The following is a 20,311-nucleotide window of genomic DNA, read 5'->3' on the forward strand; positions in this document are numbered from 1 at the left end:
CTCTCTTTCTCTCTCTAATGAAACCCAACCAGAACCTGACTCATATTTAAAATATGAATATATATGCATGCATTGGTATCTCTTTCTGTTTCAAATCGTTCTCTCTCTCTAGTTCTCTCTATCACACACACACACACACTCTCTCTCTCTAAATGTCTCTTCTGGAGCGCGAGTTCTTTATATTTCTCCTCCTCTTGACGTAATCTGTTTAGCACAGGGCCGTGGTATGTGCTGTCAGGCCTAAACAATTTCCAGAAGAATTTTCACAGCCACTTCTTAGCAGTTGTGTTGGGCTGTATAAGTGTCAGCGTGTGGGTGTTTGTTGTGCGCGCTCATGCTGCTGCGTTTGTCTGAGCACGCATGGTTTATGATCTGTATGTTTTCTAGTTTTCGGGCTATACTCCCCCTGCTGTTGGGCCCCTGAATGCCCCAGGGTTGAAACTGAGAGGATGTGTGTCTGCATGTGTGATAGATGTGCAAGAACAAGCCCAGATTAGAACACTGATTCTGGGAAGGGATGGAAAGCAGATTCCCAGGAGCCATCGGCTTGACATAGCAGTTGGCAGCAATAGTAGGGGGTTTGATGGGTTTTCCTCTTCCTTTTGGCCAAGCTGTTAACACAGCTGGGGGAAGGTTATGTATCTCAAGATGCCAGCGGGTGTCATGAACTGTAAGCTATTTATTTAGCTACATGCCTCTTATTGCTCTTATATAACCCTGAATTGTGCCATGAAGTCCTCTAAAGGCCAGGACACACCAAGCCTACTTCAAAGAACTAGCGGCAATGAAAGCCAACTGTGTTTTTTTGCCTCGCGTTGGCAGCATCGGACCAAAAAAGCCGCGCTCAAACACACCGCATAGACTACAGCTGACAGCAAACTAACACTTGCGTTCTGCGCATTGATGAGAGGAATTAACCATCTATATCAGCAGCTATCAATAGTACACATTCAAAAGGAGTAACCAAAACAAAGATATACGAGATAAACGCAGATATATGAAACGTAAACAAAGCAGCGCTTTCTTACCATTTTGAATATCAGTAATGTTGATAACTTTAATTATTTTAAGCGGCTCATGTTGTTGTGAAAACATTCGCATATTAGAATGATTGGGAACGATCATGTAACATTTAAACAGACTTCTGTCTGTACTGCCTTCATTTACGTGCTTGTTTTCATCACTTTCGCTTTAATTTTCAGTCACTGACTCATTCGCTAAACTGAATATCCAATCAGAGCTCTCACTCGCACCGACAGTCTAGATGGCCCCGACACCGATTCAACATGCTGCCGCCGCCGTGAGCCTGACGAGTGAAACACACCAAGAAAACTAGCCCGACTGTTGCTCGCCTAAACCCATGAGAATTTGGTCTGTCGTGAATAATTATTTTCCACTATCACAGCGCTCTAGCTTTAACTCAACACCTGTAAAAAGAAAAGTCAGAATTTACCCATCTGCTAAAAATGAATGTTTTCCGAGCTCCATTTGAATGACTTATTTTTTTCCCTGATCTTCAGACTAGGGGTGTAACGATTCATTGATATAGATTGATACATCGATAGGATGTCTGATGATACGATGCATCGATGGCACACGTAAAATATCGATACTGTAGTTAAAATGGGCACCTTATTTGGCACTGTCCACATTTCCACATTAATGTCCTTCTATGCATTACTGCCAACGCCTGTATTCTTGCTAAAACTTCCGTATAAGGACTCAATATAAGGACTGCCCGAAGGCACAAGGTGAGCATAAAAAATGCTTGGGATTGTTGGCGGAACAGTTGAGCGCTGTGTGAGAAGTTTTCAGCGCACACATCTGAAGCGGTCGCATACACATTTTGTTAAATATTTTTAGCATTGAGCCCATAATTTTTCCAGTTGTTTATTTTCTTTATTATTAAAAAAAAATGTGTAGGCCTATCTTTTTTTGTTGGGAATGTCAGTTGAGGTACAGAATGTAAACATTTCAGATAATTGTTCTTGTTTTATATTCTGGTTGCATTTGTGAGTTCATAAAAATATAGATGGTTGTTTAAAATAGATATATAATATCAAAATAACGAGAAATATATATATATATATCGAAATACTCCTGTATCGAAGCTAATCGTAATCGTAATTTTTTTGAGGTATCAAAGAATCGTATCGCTTGGTATGAGAAACTATATCTTATCATATCGTGACGAACCATCTGATTTACACCCCTACTTCAGACTAGACAATGGAACACATGTTTCTCTGGGATTTTTGTGTTTTCTGTATGGAATGAAATATGCTCCAAATGTTTCAATAGTTAAACGATTTCATTTACCTTGGCATTTAGTCATTTTGCAAACGCTTTTATCAAAAGTGACTTACAATTGGGGCATACTTATTTATATACTTAATTATACAATCGAATCCAATTGAGGCACGAGTTTATCTATCAGATATTTTAAATAACCAACACTTTGAATGACTGTAACCAAATGCAGAGTACATTTAAAGTACACCTTTAGAAAGTCTCGAAAATGTTTTTTTTTATCAAAGTCGTAGTTTTAATTTGTTTTAGCAACACAATCTCATGAGAATTCATAAGCATTATAAGCATTGCTGTTTTTTGAAACTGCATTCATCCAGTTTTTCTTCGTTAGTGACGTAATTATATTTGAGGTGTAGAATTTTATCTTTAGCTCCTTAAGTTAAAACTATGAATATGCAATATAGCGAATATATTTAGCAAAATGCTCTTCTTTTATAGCTATTTTTTTTCTACCTTACTAATGAGCTAATGGATGCTTAATGGTTATTTTGAGAAAAATGAATTGTGGTGTATGTTATGTATTGTGTAGTGGCATTGTTTACAAGCTTTATATATTTTCCGCAGTTTGAAATACTGAATGACCGATTACATGTGACATTTCGGTAAGATGAACTGTATCTTATAATATACATTTTGTTGTCAATTTAATGTTTATTTTGTACTTTAGTAGTAATTAGAAAGATATGATGGGTTCACGTGCCGCTTGAACTGAGGCACTTTTGATTGATTGATCTATGATTTTAGTCTAAGGACTAAAATGGTTTGTGGTATTGCGCTCCTAATCCACAAACCTCCTTCACGGGGGTGTTCAGTTTAATCTCACACAGCAAAAATTATTTATAGAAGAAGTGTACACCCCCTTTTGGTACCAATCGCAGGGCCTCATTCCACCGGCATGTGGCACCTGCGTTTGACAGTGCCACAATGTTACAGCAAGTGGCTATTGAGACTCTTGAATGTAGAAGAAATGTGTTTTTTGCAGACTGTGGCCCTGGGTGCAGGTTTGGACATGTAGGTGCCAAATGTGAGTAAAAATCTCTCTGGCCAGTTTGCTGATATAATCTTTTAAATGAATTAAGTTATACAATATTTGAAGGGCAATAAACGTCACTGTTTATTGGTTCTTTCTTCTTATAAATTTTACTGTGGTAGAAAGTTTACCATGAGAAATATAGCTAGGAAGTTAAAAGTTGCAGCTTTTATTGTTTTACCTCTGCTCTATACAGTTTTCCCACAAATATAATACATATAGAGATACAGATATAAAGACAGACAGAAGTGATGAAACCTGAACACCAGGCTATATTATTATAATTTTTTAGAATGTTCCAAAGAGCAACCTTTGCTTCAAAAGAAGGTTTGGCTATGGAAGTATAATCTGACCTTTTTCCCTAAAAGTGATAAGGGATTAGATCTCCCTAAGGATCCCCCAGGATGAGTTGTTACCGGGGAAAAGGTAATGTGGACAGGTCTACTTGGAGTTCTGCCACTGTGACCTGATGTTGGAATACTAATTATCCGTCTCTCTTATTGGATCCTTCATTGTTATACAACAGGCCTGCTTACTTCCTTTCCTCTGTGCTGATCTGAGTCCCGTATTCCCCATTCATATCCACATTGACCTTGCATTGACTCCCTCTCCAAATGTCTTAATTTATTTCCCTATCTAGCCCTTAATTTCATTTCCCAGAGGTTAGACATGGTTTTGTTCCTCTTTCTCATGGGTTCATATCTGAACTGCAACTGGGGAATTTACAATGTTCTTTATCTTTTTTTTTTTTTTTTTCACGGACCCCGTTTATTACTCTAAAAGCTCTGGATTATGGTGTCTGTGTGTGTGCAAACAGCTTTTCTAATGATAGCTACTGTTAACTTTCTTAAAGGTACAGTGCAACAGAAAATAATCATTGACACTAGGGCTGCACAATTATGACAGAAATCATAATTGTCGATTATTCCCTTGAAATTGTAATTACGATTATTAATAACAATTATTTTGATCCGATTTATGTCATTAAAGCACTGACTGCATCAAGAAGTCCTGCATGGGGTATAGGGATGGGACGGTATGAAAATTTAATATCACGATTATAGTGACTAAAATTATCACGATTATCAATATTATCACGGTTTTGTTGAAACGAGATGAAAGTGTACAAAAATAGTTGATGCTCACACTGAAAACATTTCAGCAAGTTTTATATTTAATAATCAACAAACAACTAATAAAACAAGCAACTCTATGCACTTAATTTAAAGAAAGATTAAATTCTGTGGCATTTCCTTCCTTACAACGAAAAGTGTAGAAGCATAGAAAAGCATAGAAAAGTCACTGACTTTCGCCATTCCTTCTCGAAAAAAAACAAAAAAAACATTGTGCGCTGCGCTTGCGTCAGACTGTTGCTGGCTGGACATGATTTAATAGTGAGTTATTAAAACCGCGATAATCAAACACGGTTTTAATGATAATTCATTTTTAAATGATATTACTAACCTTCAGCACATTTTATCACGGTTATCAATAAAACCGGTTATCGTCCCATCCCTAATGGGGTATGAAATCTCGGTGCTCTTTGGTTGTATGGGATAGTATATATTTAAGGACAAGAATTCCAAGGCACTCTAATTGTAGTGAAAAGTTAAAAAGCCTTTATTACATCTCTGGCTTTATACGTTAAAACTCTTTTGGTGAAAAGTACATCTACGCGTTGCGGCTACATGCCTTCTTCAGATTAATACCTGAACTTTTATTGCTTTTCTAGGATTGAGCCTCAAATGTCAGCTATACATTGGTTTGGTTTCTTGTTAAACATTGCAATTCATATTATCTGGGCTCCAGACTAACCTTCGAGAGCAGTGGCACCAGCACCTGATTTGGTAGCACTGAACATGTAATAATATTACAAGTTTTGTCTCATAGAAATGCACATTAGAACAGGAGCTTGAGTTCAGAGTAGCAGCTGCTATATATATTATTATACTACTTGAGTTGGGATGCAGATGTACATTTATTTTCATTAACAAAAACATTGTGAAATCTGTAACAGCCTCATCTTTCATAACCAAAAGTACAACACCTTGTAAATAAAAAAAAAAATAGCCTAACTATATGGTTTCTGTGGTGTTTGTATTTAATATCAAATCAAATATTAAACAACACTGCGTCATCAGCGTTTGTGTAGTATCAGACACGTGCAATTGACATTAGGCTATATGAAAAACAAGCTCAAATGGAGTCTTTGGCCGGCGAATGAGGAGATCTGTGTTTTCTCCGCATCTGAGGCAAGTGCAGTGCATTATATGCTATCATCACCTTTTACAGGCTATATAACGTTTATTATTGCTATATGGGCGATTAGTTTTTCTTGTTGTTTAGTAAACTTGGCCAATGTCTCATGATATAAACGATAAAGCGCTTATGCACAGGATATTCAAAACGTACAAAAGTATATTGGCTAGATGGCAAAAAACTTACTTCTCCAATCTTCAAACACACAAAGACATCATCCTTTACAGACATAGTGTTTGAGTAAAGAAAATGCTGTACTATTCAAACAGTTATTTGTTTACCCTTGCTTTGCGAATAAGCGGAGATCTGTCTCCTCCAGGCTGTGCGCGCGCGTCAATCTGAGTGGAGGTGGAGGAAGTGACGAGGTTTCGCTTAGAGCTTGAGGATCCAATGGCGTAATGAAGTTTTACTGACAAGCTCTTTTAAATACTTATCATTGGTAAAATATTTGTAAAACCCTCTGATTTAAAATAATAATAACGAATTATAATAAGAATTTTGTATATTTTTTCACGGCACATATCAGTCTGCCATACGGAAACGCCACCCCTGGAGGAGGGGGATCCGCCAAAATGAGGTGCCGGATCCGGATCCGGCTTGTTCCGACACAAATTAAGCCCTGTGGGTGATTTGTGGATCGAAACGTCTTCTAACTGGATCGTTGTTGCGTTGTTTCTGCTGCTTTCTGCATCTGTGTTAATGGGAATAACAGCTCCGATTTATTTGACTTTAAACTACTTTAAAGTAAAGAGACATGATTTGTACCAGAGAACTCAATGCTGTGAAATGCACTCGAGTTCAGCGCAGTTTAGTGCATGATCCCGACTGGTCACTGCAATAAATGCATGCACTCTAAACTCGCTCTATACTGTCTTCTTTTGAGGCGAATGGATTAAAGGTCCATGTGACGTGCAATTCAAACGAGTACCATTATTTTGTTCCGATTTTGACACATTTGCCATTTAACATATCTATCAAGCACAACAGAGTGACAACTGTAAGTTAGACAATTTATTTTATCCAGTGTGTTTGAGTTTGTTAAACCCTGCGCTGCAAACACCTCTTAAGCACACCGAATAATGCAAGTGGGCATTTTTAATTGTTTATTTATTTTTGTAATCACGGCTTTGAACGATTATGCAATCATGGCATCAATAATCGTAATCGCGATTAGACATTCGATTAATTGTGCAGCCCTAATTGATGCATATGACTTTTTGTTTCATGGAAACTTAAAGAAGTTTCGCAGAAAGTTTCCCTGTTCTTTTCTGTACAACAAACGCGTATCATGGCCACGGGCTCTCAAGCGCCAAAAGATCAAAGCATAGATCAAAGTACATTTACATTTATTCATTTAGCTGACGCTTTTATCCAAAGTGACTTACAATTCCTATGTATGTCAGAGGTCGCACGCCTCTGGAGCAACTTGGGGTTAAGTAATTTTTAATGGGTTAAGCGGTTTTAATGGGTCCTGCAGTTGAAATTCAGACTATTGGAGAAAGACGTTTCTCCTGCCCTCATCTAGACTTGACAGTCATGCGGGTTGCCAAGTTAATCACATGTTACACGAATGAGTGTAATTGACAATGGAGGGCAACAAGCCTTAAATTGTAATTAGATTTGTTGATTACTCTGGATTTTAATATGCCTCTTGTCACAGAGCTTTTTAGATAGATGCAGACGCTTTTTAGATCAGGGAGAATCTGCAATCTCTGACCCAGTTCATTTGTTAGCTTCCATTGCTGCAATATGTTGTGTTTTCTGCCAACTGGCAACCCAAGGTATCGGAATACTGTTGGGTAAATTATCAGTGGGTGGAATCACACAGATCAAAATAAAAACCGAGATTCCAATAGTAAATGCTGTAGCATTTTCAAAGAACCTTTTTGTTTACAGATATATTCCTAAAACATAAAATGTCAAGCTGATATGGTGCAAATGTTCTCGACTTTGTTTTGAGTTTCTTTGGATCAGTTGTTCATTTCCTGCATGATGGGCTGTTTAGACCAAACTTAAAGGGATAGTTCACCCAAAAATGAAAGTTATGTCATTAATCACTCATGTCGTTCCAAACCTGTCCATGTCCAGAAAGGTAGTCCATGGATATCACTAAACTGCAGTGTTTTGAAAGCGCTCACAACAGACCCGGAAGAGAAGACAATGCTGAATAAAGTCATAGTTTTTGCTATTTTTGGACCAAAATTTATTTTCGATGCTTCAAAAAATTCTAACTGACCCTCTGATGTCACATGGACTACTTTGAAGATGTTTTTATTAACTTTCTGGACATGGACAGTAGACCGTACACACATTTTCAATGGAGGGACAGAAAGCTCTCGGACTACATCTAAAATATCTTAAACTGTGTTCTGAAAATGAATGGAGGTCTTACGGGTTTGGAACGACATGAGGGTGAGTCATCAATGACTTAATTTTCCTTTTTCGTTGAACTAACCCTTTAAGTAGGTAAGGTTTTTTTTCTTCTTCATTCACCAGACTATCACAAATATTCTGGCCCAGTCTGGGTTGAGAGGTCAAAGTGTCATGTGTTGAGATGTGCCACTGCAGGTCTTGCACCTCTGCAGTCCCCATGTGAAACTGAGGATCTAATAGATCTTTCATGCACACCATAGTGCTGTTGACGTAAGAAAGCACACTAAATGGCCACACACCCCCTCCCGTGGGTTTCACACAAGCATGACTCCATAAACCGCTCGTTTCGGCATGTCGTTCAGAATACGTGCTGCGTTCTCACTGTGTTATTGAGAACACATGCTGTTTCTAGGCACCTGACAGTCTTTTGTTGACGTATCCATTTACATTGGACGGTGTTAAAACATTAACAATGATCGAGTTCACCAAGTTCTGTTTCACTCTTTCCCATCTGTCTCTCCTCAGATCCGCTACATTTCTCAGACGCAGGGTCTGCCAGGAGAACATCTGTTAAATGTGGCGACGAAGACATCTCGCTTCTTTTGCCGGGAGTCAGACTCGCCGTATGCGGCCTGGAGACTTAAAGTGAGATCAAGAACTGTGACACACACACACACACATACAGATCACTCACCCAAGACACCTGCATCATCTTCACTAATGATAAATGTATGTTGTAGAAGGCATTATTGGTAACATTAATTACATTATTAGTTAATATTATTTTTATTCACCTAAAGTCTTGTTTATATTATCAGAAAAGAATATGTGTTCAGGGGTCTGGGACATGTATCAAAGTTGAGTTTAATAGCTATACATTTTGTGTATGTTTCAGTCCACAGAAGAGCACGAGGCAGAGACGGGGCTCAAATCAAAAGAAGCCAGAAAGTACATCTTCAGCTGTTTGGATGACATGGCGCATGTGCGTATATTTGGATCAAGAACACAAGTTAGAAAATCCCACTTTTACCACATTAGTCTTCAGAATTATTCACACCTTATTCTCTCCCAGTGGAAAATCTCTTCAAGGGGAGTTACCTTACTAATGCAAATAGAAAACTCACTTTGTGCTGTGCAAGTTAAAGTGTTACATGTAGCAAATTAGCTCAAAAGGGAAATGTATATAATTACAATTAATTATACTTAATTAGTTATTTATATCAGTAGTAACTGTAGCTGAATTAATATTACAATCAACTAATCTGTTGGTTGGATTTTATATCAACTCAAAGAAAGTTTAATTTTGTGGCCACAGAAAATAACTTTCTTGCAGTACTAATAAATTAGAGCATGTGACAAGATCAGGAATCATTTAAGGGACATTTATTTACAAGCAGTGACCGAATCAGAAAGTCATGTAATTTCTGCACAAAAGTTTTATTAACTAAATACTAGCACTAACTAGTCTAAAGAAAAAAAATACATACAATCAGTCATACATGGGGGAAGGGCAAATGAAACTGAATGAATGAAACGGTTAGAGAAACAGGGAATGAAACTATGAAAAGGAGTGAGTAAACCACCTGAGTGAAACCATCAGCGCCGTTTTAAAATGGGGTATACAGCTTATACTGAACCTGTTTCCTTTAGTTAAATGTATGATGCTTGCATTGCCTTGGCTGTTGAACGAGTGTCCTGATGCAGTCTCAGATGAAAGTGTTGATGGTTGGAAGGTTAGGTTGTGTTGGAGTTGTGATAATATTTTCTGGGTTTAAAGAGTGATGAACTCCAAAAGATGTTATTCTCACTCTGTGGTGGTCGGGAGAGTTTTCTCCCAGATGGAAAGTGAAGACATGGCTGTAGTCGCCATGCTGGCCCCGGGACCAGAGGAAGATGGGAAGGTGATGAGAGCAGAGACCCTAGAGACAAGAGACCAAAAAAAAGAAAAAGCTAGGTGGATCACTTATGTGAGGCCTTATAAGTTCTGTGGGGGTCACACCTCTAGGAGATCAATGATCCAATGGTGGCTAACACTTTTGGAGGGAAAATTTACCACTCTTTTTCTTTGCGCATTTGCATATGCACTGAATTGGTTGTTCATGCAAAACTATTTTAGATTCTTAAAACACTTATATGTTGCCTAGGTATCAACATATAATATACCCTCTGATTTAGATCATCAAAATACAAATTCATAGAGACCAAACATGGAATAGGTGAGGTTAAATTAAAGGGGTCATGTGAAGTTGCTAAAAAAGAACACTGTTATATATTTGGTGTATGCAATGTGTTTATGCAGTTTAAGGTGAAAAAAATATATATATTTTCCACATAATGATCATTATTCCTCCTCTATGCCCCACCTGTCCACATTTGTGATCGGAGAAACAACAAGAAGTGCTACTCTACACTGCTCAAAACTTGTGTTTGAATCATCAGTGGCAAATTCTTTAAATATAAAAAACTTACTTACAGACTGTGAGTCAGAAGCACCAGACTGTCCTTGTAAAGTTGAAACTGCCCCACTGTTTTAGAAACAGACGTATTGTAGGCTACTCTGCAGGTTCAGGAAGCAGTCCTCCATAAAATGCGGTGCACACATCTGAATATTTGGGTTGAACTGTACTGAAACAGTGTTGTGTATACAACTTAACCACTGTTTTCTAGTTGTGTCTACTTTTCCACAACATGGCGGCAGCAACAACAGAACTACAGTGAGAGTAAAAGTTACTGTGCTTTTGCAAATCTTCCCAGACAGTGACAGACGTGGGGATGTGTTTAAAATAGGCGTTTTAGGGGGACGTGGACAAGTCTTAACTTTTATAGAGAATATCTCTTTGGATTAGAGACTTTAGTCTTTGCAACGTTACAGATCTTCTTTATGCACCAATAACTTGTAATTCTCCAAAGAGAAAGGAAAAATAATTGCATCATATGCAATTGCATCATATGACCCCTTTAATTAAGGATTTTATCATAAGCATGCATAAAACATTATACAATGCAAAAGCCAATATACAAGAACAGTAATATACATTTTGACCATGGGATATGCTTGAAAGGAATGTTATAGAAAGGTTTGTCTATGAATTAATACGAAAGAGCCCATTTCAATGGGCATTATGTGCCTTTCCTATGGGGAAAATGAGTTAGAGTTGCTTTGCCTGCATTCCTTTGAGCAATAAAACGAGTTTTTACAGATGGTTTGTTATTACTTGCCATGATAACCAGAGGCCTGTTCTGCCTTTTTGAGATGTTAGTTGCATTTTGGGGGAAAGGGTCCATAGACCCTCATAGTTGGCTTGTTGGTTGGGTGAAGGATGTTAGGAATTATTTGTTTAATATAACAAATAACGGTCTGATCGGTCCACACGCTATACATGAATAAATCATGTCTAGGCAAATGTGAGTCAGTCTTCTATTTTATTCAGTAGGACCACATTGAGTCTGAATTATTTATTTATACCCCCCCCCCACCCCCCCCCAAATGTTCTAAGGTGTTTGTGAGGGCAAATCTGTGGAATGGATATATGGGGTGATGAGGGTGGAATATTGTAAGATATTATTACAATTTAAAAATAACTTTTGTATTTTAACTTATTTTAAAATGTTGCCATTTCTCCAAACTTCAGTGTCACATGATCCTTCAGCAAATCATTCTAATATGCTGATTTGGTACTCAAGAAGCATTTATTATTAGCAAAACGTGATTCATTTTTAAGAGCTCTTCGATGAATAGAAAGTACAGAATAACAGCATTTATTTGAAATAATAAATACATAATTTAATGATCAAATCTGTCAGTTTTGATACATTTTTATGTGTCCTTGCTTATTAAGTCTATTAATTTATTTGAAACTTACGAAATGATACCCATTAGGATTCTGTTGAAATATGCTATGCTTTCTGTGTGTGCAGATACTATGTAGGCCTCAGTATGATTAACCTAACAAACTGTTTGTTTTGACTTTTTTTTTTTTTTTGCAGGTGAATCTTGTGATGAATCTGGAAGGCTGTGATTTGTTGGCAGAGAAAGTTGATCGTGTAGAGTTTGTGGGTTTGCTGAAGAAGATGTTGTTCATAGATGCAGAGGAAAGAATCGCCCCGAGTGATGCCCTTAGCCATCCTTTTGTTACCATGCAGCACCTGCTAGACTTCCCCCACAGCAACCAGTGAGCGGCTTTTCATTCCTTAACCCTGTTTCTGATTCAGTCCTTCTGACTTTAGAATAGCATTTTGACAGAGGTTTTGTGTCCTGAATTCTCTCTTTAGTGTCAAATCGTGTTTTCACATTATGGACGTGTGCTGCTCACGACCAGGCAGTTATGAGTCTCTCAGTCGGACCAAGGCTCCGTTTGTCAGGACTGTCCCGAGCACTGGTGCAGCACCCAACATTACCCTGCCCTTCTGCAAGGTGACCGGCATTCACACTCAGGTATTAGAAACATTGCCATTACTGTCAGGAACATTACAATACTGTTAAAAAGCTTGTGAACACCTAAGTATTTTTTTTGTGTTTTGTTTTTCTACTTGAAAATCAGCTCATGTCTTTGCAAACTTTGTTTCCTTTCAGGGTTTTCACTGTTTACTATATACACTTCCTGTTTCCTTATTACCCAGCAATCTTGTAAAAACAGCGTTTGTGGTGCTATCTGCGATACTTTTTCAAGTGAAGGTCAAAGCAGTGCACGACGCATGTTTTGAAGACCTCAAAGTTTAATGTTCCTGTAGCTCAAACTGTAGAGCATGGATTTGGTTCCCAGGAATGCATTAACTGATATAACGAAGGAATAAATGAATGCCTTGAATATAGGGCTGTCACAATGTCAGATTTTCGCCACACTCTCCTGTGGGTACAAATCTTTATTTTTTTATAATCCCTGGGTCAGATCACACTGTATATATACAGTACTGAAAAGGACTTTCCAGAATCCCAAGTTCTTACTGTCAAATAAAGATCCACTGATACATGCCAGAGTCCAGTATCTCTTTGACATATTTTATTTAAATTGTGCTGGTTTAAGTTTATATAGGAAATTATTATACTTGACAAACACTCTCTAAGTCAACAGTGAATCCATTTTAGGGTTTTTATCGAAATCAAACTTTAAAAGCCTTATAGGGGGATTTAAATTGAGTTTTTTTTTTTTTTTTTACTATTTCAGCTTGTTATTCGCCATGAAAATAGCAAAGAAAGTTAGCATGGATTTTATTTCAGAAGATTTCAGAAGAGCTGACCAGTTCAGAAGATGATGATTAGAAATAAGCAAAGGATGATTTTATAATATAAATATGTGTGTTTATTGTGCAGATGTCTGTAAATATGAAAATAAGTGTTTGCATGCTAATTTTTTCCTGCTGACTTGATTATTTCAGGTCTAAAACACCCTTTTCCATCCGATCAGAATTTAATTAGGGTCGATTTAGGTGTTTACATAAATGCTTTTCAGTCTGATTAAGCCATCAGTCACATTATAAATGGATTATTTGGATGCATGTTAATTTGCATCTTTTTCTATTTTATGAAGGCACACTACTGCAACATACTATGTTTATAAACATATGTTTGCAATGCTGTCTTTCTATGAGTATCTACTAGATAGTTACTGCTGCTGGATTATTTTCAAAAATATTAGCTTTGTTTGGATAAAACTGCCTGCCAATGCATAAATAAATTACCTTATTACAAGTAACTGATTAGAATATATTGCTACTGTTTTTATAAAAGTACCATATTATTTACCATTTCTCACTGTTAGTGTCCTTTCTAATTTCACAGTTAGTGGGCTTCAACACTATCATTATCAACTATAACAAGCTGGTTGCAGATAGGACTGAAGAAATTGTCAGCAATATTTTAAATGTCAAAATGATATTTGATCTTTCAGGGTGTAACATCAGAATTTTCTGTATGTACCATCAGCAATGTTTGCTGTAATGGTTGTCACACACACACTTTCATTTTCATATCCTGCATCATTTGTCCGCCAGATACAGTATTACATCACGTGTTATTTTTTTTTGCTCTGTCTTGCACTCCTGTCACTTTGTTCTTTTATTGTAGCTTCTGCTTCTTGCCTTTTATTTTGTTAATGTGTGGAGGATCACATTGACTCTTTCCGCATGACGTGCACCATTCAGTGCAGGTGATGACTGGCAGTCAAAACACGGCTCGCAACACTCGCTGCCTCTGACTACATTTCAAATAATCCTTAATATAATACTTCCTCCTAAAACGGCCTGTCAAAATGAGCTTTTGATGCAGTTTGTAGGATGATATTTGTTACCTTATTTCTTTTAGCTGTCCATGTAAATGAATTTTTTTTTCTTCTGCAATGTGGTCTTGCATCTCACAAATTGGAGCCCTCATTGCCGGTGTCATAGCAACATTGCTGACATCATGGCAACATGGAGAGAGCATTCGGTTTCCAAGGAGAGACGTGGCAGAAAACTTTCTACCGACACCAAACTGACCTGAGATAACACAGAGATTGTTTTAATGCCTTTGACCTTTTAAGCGTAGCAGGTTTTTTTTTTTTTTTTATTAACATAATGTGTCCCTCTCTTTTGCAACATTCAGTTCTGCAAACTGGTAAATTGTATTAAAAGAAGTGAATCTGGTCAGCTGTTTGCAATTATCTGGGATAGAAGATATTATCTGGTCACGTTCACACAGTTCTCATCACGGTCACGCTGCTACCGGCTGTTCGCGTTATTCAGTACACTGGAGTTATGGCTGTGATGCTTGAGAGTGTCAACTTTGATTGAAAAGCATGTAAATATTCAGTTTGTGAAATGTTATCCCTGCTAGATATTCCACAGTGGTTTTATTAAAGTGGAAGCATTTAGGAGCCACTCAAAGTGGAGTGCTGATGTGCATGGTACATAAAAGTTGCCACCGCTTTGCTGATTCCATATCTGAAGAGTTCCACATTTCCACTGGCATTAATAACAAGGCAACAGGGGCTTTATGGAATGGGTTTCCATGGCCGGGCAGCTGCATGCAAGCCTCACAACAATGTCAAGTACAATGCCAAGTGTCAAATAGAGTGGTATAAAGCATTCCACCATTGGACCTCTGGAGCAATGGAAATGTATTCTGTGGAGTGATGAATCATGCTTCTCTATTTGGCAGTATGATGGTCGAGTCTGGGTTTGGTGGATACCAGGAGAACATTACCTGCCTGATTTCATTGTGCCAACTGTAAAGGTATGAGGCTGCTTTTCAGGGGTTTAGCTAGACCCCTTTCTTCCAAGTGAAGGGAAATATTAATGCTTTAGCATACCAAGACCTTTTGGACAATGCTATGATTCCAACTTTGTGGGAACACTTTGGGGAAAGGCCTTTTCTATTCCAGCATGACTGAGTCCCAGTGCACAAAGCAAGGTCCATAAAAACATGGTTGGTTAAGTCTTGTGTGGAAGAACTTGACTGGGCTGCACATAGCCCTGAACTCAACCCCATCACCTTGGGGTTGAACTGCCGCAGAGATTGCAAGCTAGGCCTTCTCATCCAAATTCAGTGCCTGATCTCACTAATGCTCTACTGGATGAACGGACAAAAATTCCCATCGAAGCAATTCGTAATCTTGTGGAATGCCTTTCCAGAAGAGCGGAAGCTGTTATAGCTGCAAATGGGGGGGCCAACTCCATATTAATGTTTATTTGTTTATAATGTATTTAGAGTACTATGTCATTTTCCTGTTGGTATAATGGTCAGGTGTCCCAGTACTTTTCCCCATTTAGTGTATGATAACAGCTCCACAACATATATTAAAATATAAAGTGCAATAAAAATAGGCATTTATATATATATAATGTATATAATACATTATATATGGGGGGGGGCACGGGCCCAGTGTGGTCTTAATGCAGCCCTGGTCATGTGACTTACAGTATAGCTTCATCAAGGCAGTTCTGATGTTCTCTCTATTAATGTCATGTCGCCCCCTATTGGACATTTGAATGCAGTTCAATGTAATATGTGTCCTAACAAATATACAGTTGCACCTTTATTGCAAAGAACAAAAGATAAAAGCTATCAAAGTATACAATAAGGTTGCAGTTTATTTTAGTGTTTGCACTTACAGTGCACAGTGCTTGCTCAAAATATATACAAAAAATGTGTTGTGACTACATGGTTTAAGGTAAGTTTTAGGGTGAAGGATATATTAGTTAATATTCGTTTTTTCATTTGGGGGCAAAAAGAAGTTTGAAAAGACTGAGCGACGGTATACTGTTTACAAACTTTCCAACACCCCCTCGCTGCTGGAGGTGGGGTGTAGATTAATGTAAACTTGTTGCGATGCTCTCGTATCCCCTAAACACAACAACGATGAAGTGTAGGCAATCTAGGTGTGAGACGGGACGCAGTGGTCAGAATATTATAGACAAAATTATAATGTTTAGCAGCAGTTCAGAGTCAAGTATCATGTTTGCCATACAAAATAACCATTCTATTTCCATAATGGGTCTTTTATGGGAAGTGTGAATGGCTCATAGTCTGAAAACTTTAGCATGAAGTGAAAAAAAAAATATTGGAGTCAGTCTTTTACTTTATTTTATTAAACTGTATACATTTTTACACCTTTTTATATTTTATATGGTGTCATGATTTACTTTTGATAAAAACAAATGTATGTTCGTTTGGAATTTCATTCATTGCATAATTCTAATTCGCTTATTGAAAGAACAGTTTGTTCTTCGATTTTGTTTGAAGTATATTTGGGCCTTTAGTGCCTAGTTATTACCCAGTTATAACACAGTAATTACATAGTATGTGAATGCATAACAGGAATGTGCAACTGAATATTACTTATTTAAACATGAAACTTTATCTTTTAGATTTTATGTTCAGATTTTTCTTTTCTTCTCCTTCTGTAGGCTTTAGCCTCATCTGCCCCTTCAGTGTTGCATGCTGGGATACCTCTCCAGACAGGAAGTGCTCAGTTTGGTGACTCTTTCCAGCAGGCACTTATTCTCTGTCCCCCAACCTTGCAAGGTACTTTACCTTCAGTTTCAGGGTTTCCCAATGTGGGGTTCATGAACCCCTGTTGGTATGTGAGGGAATTGCAGGGGGTTAGTGAGCTGGTACACATGAGCCGCTTTTCCACTGTGTGACCAGTGCGAGTCAGAGCATTAAATGGGACGGACGGGGCTAATAGCCTCAGACCTGTAGCACCAGGGCCAAAATAGCGACCCGCCCTTTACATGCCCCGTCACTTATCCAAAAACTAATAAGAAATAAATCACTGGAACTAGTGCGATCACAAAACAAACATGATAAAAGCGGCTGTTTGTTTACATGCTTTGTTAAATATTTAAATCCAAAAGCATCAATGTTTTACTATAATAAGTGATACATTGATCATAATGAATTAATTCATCAGGATTGAAAATTATTCACACAGAAATAAAACGTTATGAACATAGCTTGCTTATTCAGTTGAGTCTCTGTTTATAAATATTTCTGTTTTGTATGGTGATTATAATCGGATCAATTTATTTCAAACACTCAAACACATTTCAAAACCCCCTGAGTTAACTGATTCAAGCGTGTTAATGTGTTAGTGTTTTTTTTTTTTTTTTTTACATTATAATAATACATAGTGTTATTTTAGTACCATTGATATATAGTTTTGTTAATATTTTGAACTGATTTTTTTTCTGTTTTATTTATTTAGTTAGTTAATTAGTTAATTAATTAGTAATAATTTTTTTAGTTATTTAGTTAATTTTGTTGTTTTTGACTTTTGTTACATGTGTTGTTTTATTTTAATAAGTTTAGTTTTAGTTATTTTACTATTTTAACTTAAAACAGAAATCAGAAAGTTTTATTTTAATTGTTTTTTTTATTATTATTTTTATTTTTAATTATGGTTTCTTTTATTTCAAATAATGAAAATGGTTTTAGTTAAAGATAATAAACCTGCCTTATGTCACAGGTCTCCCACCCAACCCAAGAAAAACAGCGGGATACTCTGTGCGTATGGAAAGTACAGTACCACTGGTGACACAAGCTTCTGCCATCCAGCCTCTACAGATCAGACCAGCGCTCATTACACAGGTAAACTAAGAAAAGAGATCTTTAAGGTGGAGATATGGTTACCTTTTTGTTTATTTTTCCGTAACAAGAAGTTATGCTGTTTATCAACTTGTTTTATCTTTTTTTTTTTTTTTTCAGCAAGCGTGGTCAAGTCATGGCCAGCAGATCCTGGTGCCCACCTGGCCTCAGGTGACCTCTGTGGCACCTTCAGCAACAACTATGGCCTCAGAATCAGTGGCAGGTCCACAGAGACTAGCGAATTGGGGGTTGGTGAAATGAGTCTCTCTGTCATTGTATTTGCTCTGCTATATTTATCTCTCAATTGTTCTGATGGTGTAACACGTTTCAGACTCTTGTGTGACTCATCTTTCTTTATACACATTGAAAGGCTTTGTTTCTCTTCCATTTTTTCCAGAAAAGTTCATTCTCTTGGCAACCATTACAGCTCTATGATACCTCACCACCAGCCACTGTTAACCAACCCAATGGCCATGTCAGCTCACCAGCCTATCAGCATAGGGATCGCTCATGTGGTGTGGCCACAGCCAGCTGCTAACAAGAGAAATAAACCATCTTCAAACAGGTTAGTCCCCACATCATATCCAGACAGTCTGCTGATGTATGGAGAACTGGGAATGCCACTTAAAAATAAAATTTGAATTTACCAATTGATGAGTTAATTATAACAGGTTTTGAAATCACTGTGCAAAATGACCAATAAATTGACCTTTTTAAGAATCGTAAATATTCAGTTCATTATAGAAGTAATGCATTTAAATTGTTTATTTATTGCATTGCACTGCAGTTTTTGTTGGAGATTTCAGGCCTACAGATTTAAAACATTATCCGTATTAATCAATTTATTGGTCAATTTGTATGTTTATTTTGTTGTTTTAAATTTTTATTTCTTTCAAGTTTATTAAACTATAGAAGTTTGAATAAATAATTGCAATTGATAAGTAAATGGACATTGATCAGACAAATGGACATTTTTTTTTTAAATATAGTGCAAAAATGGAAAATGCAAATTACATTTTTGAATTTTCAGTTTGCAACAGTGTGTTGCAAAAATTGTAGTGGATGTATAAATTTGACTACAGGTGTACATTGCTTTTTAAATATCACCACATTTTAAATTGAACTTTTGCCCATGTTATGCTTCCATATAAAATTAAGTATTTTGATAAAATATTATTTGCAATAATGTAGTATTCTATCATAATACTTAATAACACTTGCCACTTTAATGTATTTAAAAATTGTTTTTTTTAAATATTATAAAAAATAAATAAATAAAAAAGGAAATATTACAATATTCAAACCAGTATTCCTTGACATAATAATTTTACAAGCAGCATTGCAAGTAGCATTTGAAAGTTGATCACTTTTGTTTTTTGATTAATGTTTATAGAGATTTCAGTCCCAGAACACACTTTAGCAGCATTAATCAACAAATCAGTTTATTGCTCTGTTAATGAGTTATTTGTTTACTTTATTTTCAAATGAATTTTATTGAAGTAACACTGTGCCTACAAGAGTTTATCAGCCTACCTATGCTCATCTAATTCATCATTGTCATCCCCACCAGAAGTAACAACTTCATCCACAGCACCAATTCCCAAAACTCATCATGCCAGTACCCAAAGATGGTTGACCGTGCCAAAAACACAGAGGAGGTGGCAGCGGATTGTGTAGTGGAGGCGGAGTCTGAGACGGTGCTAGAGGATGAGCCTTTGTGCTGTAAAGCAGAACCAGAGTACGAAGACTCAACTGTGTCTCAAAAGCAGAGACCGACCATTGTGATCGCTGACTCTCCGAGCCCTGCACGCAGCGTCATCAGTATCAGCAGTGGAACAGATGAGGAGGGGCCAGACACTCAGAAACATTCTCTAGAGTGAGTTTACTGACTGATATATGTCTGGAAAGTTTAAAGGAAATAAATAAAATCTATTCACCCTTATGTTGCTCTTAAATTTCTAATTTCTCTTTAATAAAGCCAAAGATAATTAATTGAGCCCCCCCAAAAAAACTGTAAACCAAATGTGTCCATGTATATTGGGCCACTTATTGTATCTCGTTCACTGTACCATGGAAGAAAATACAAATTTTGTTAGAGGTGACAGGGTGAAGAAGAGATAAGATTTTCAAAGGGGTGATATGACGTTGCTAAAAATAACATTCTGTTGTGTATTTGGTGTAATGCAATGTGTTTACGCAGTATGAAGGTTAAAAAAACATTATTTTCCACATAATGTTGTTGCTCCTATATGCCCCGCCTTTCTGAAACGCATCGA

At 37.1% G+C, this 20,311-nt stretch overlaps 1 protein-coding gene across 2 annotated transcripts in view; it reads left to right on the forward strand.

Moving 5' to 3' along the window:
• Window positions 1-20,311, forward strand: part of LOC132155959 (homeodomain-interacting protein kinase 3-like) — a 73,439-nt gene that overhangs the window by 47,773 nt on the left and 5,355 nt on the right. Inside the window, exons 4-13 of one of the 2 annotated variants that reach the window (XM_059564750.1) lie at window positions 8,498-8,617; window positions 8,868-8,954; window positions 11,960-12,144; window positions 12,245-12,407; window positions 15,108-15,182; window positions 16,856-16,973; window positions 17,917-18,038; window positions 18,156-18,283; window positions 18,433-18,600; window positions 19,606-19,911. In XM_059564750.1, the coding sequence (XP_059420733.1) occupies window positions 8,498-8,617; window positions 8,868-8,954; window positions 11,960-12,144; window positions 12,245-12,407; window positions 15,108-15,182; window positions 16,856-16,973; window positions 17,917-18,038; window positions 18,156-18,283; window positions 18,433-18,600; window positions 19,606-19,911 (1,472 nt within the window). The remainder of the gene's footprint in view (window positions 1-8,497; window positions 8,618-8,867; window positions 8,955-11,959; window positions 12,145-12,244; window positions 12,408-15,107; window positions 15,183-16,855; window positions 16,974-17,916; window positions 18,039-18,155; window positions 18,284-18,432; window positions 18,601-19,605; window positions 19,912-20,311) is intronic. The other variant, XM_059564751.1, reaches the window with a different exon arrangement.

This window comes from Carassius carassius, chromosome 13 (assembly GCF_963082965.1).
Source record: "Carassius carassius chromosome 13, fCarCar2.1, whole genome shotgun sequence".
Taxonomy (NCBI): Eukaryota; Metazoa; Chordata; class Actinopteri; order Cypriniformes; family Cyprinidae; genus Carassius; species Carassius carassius.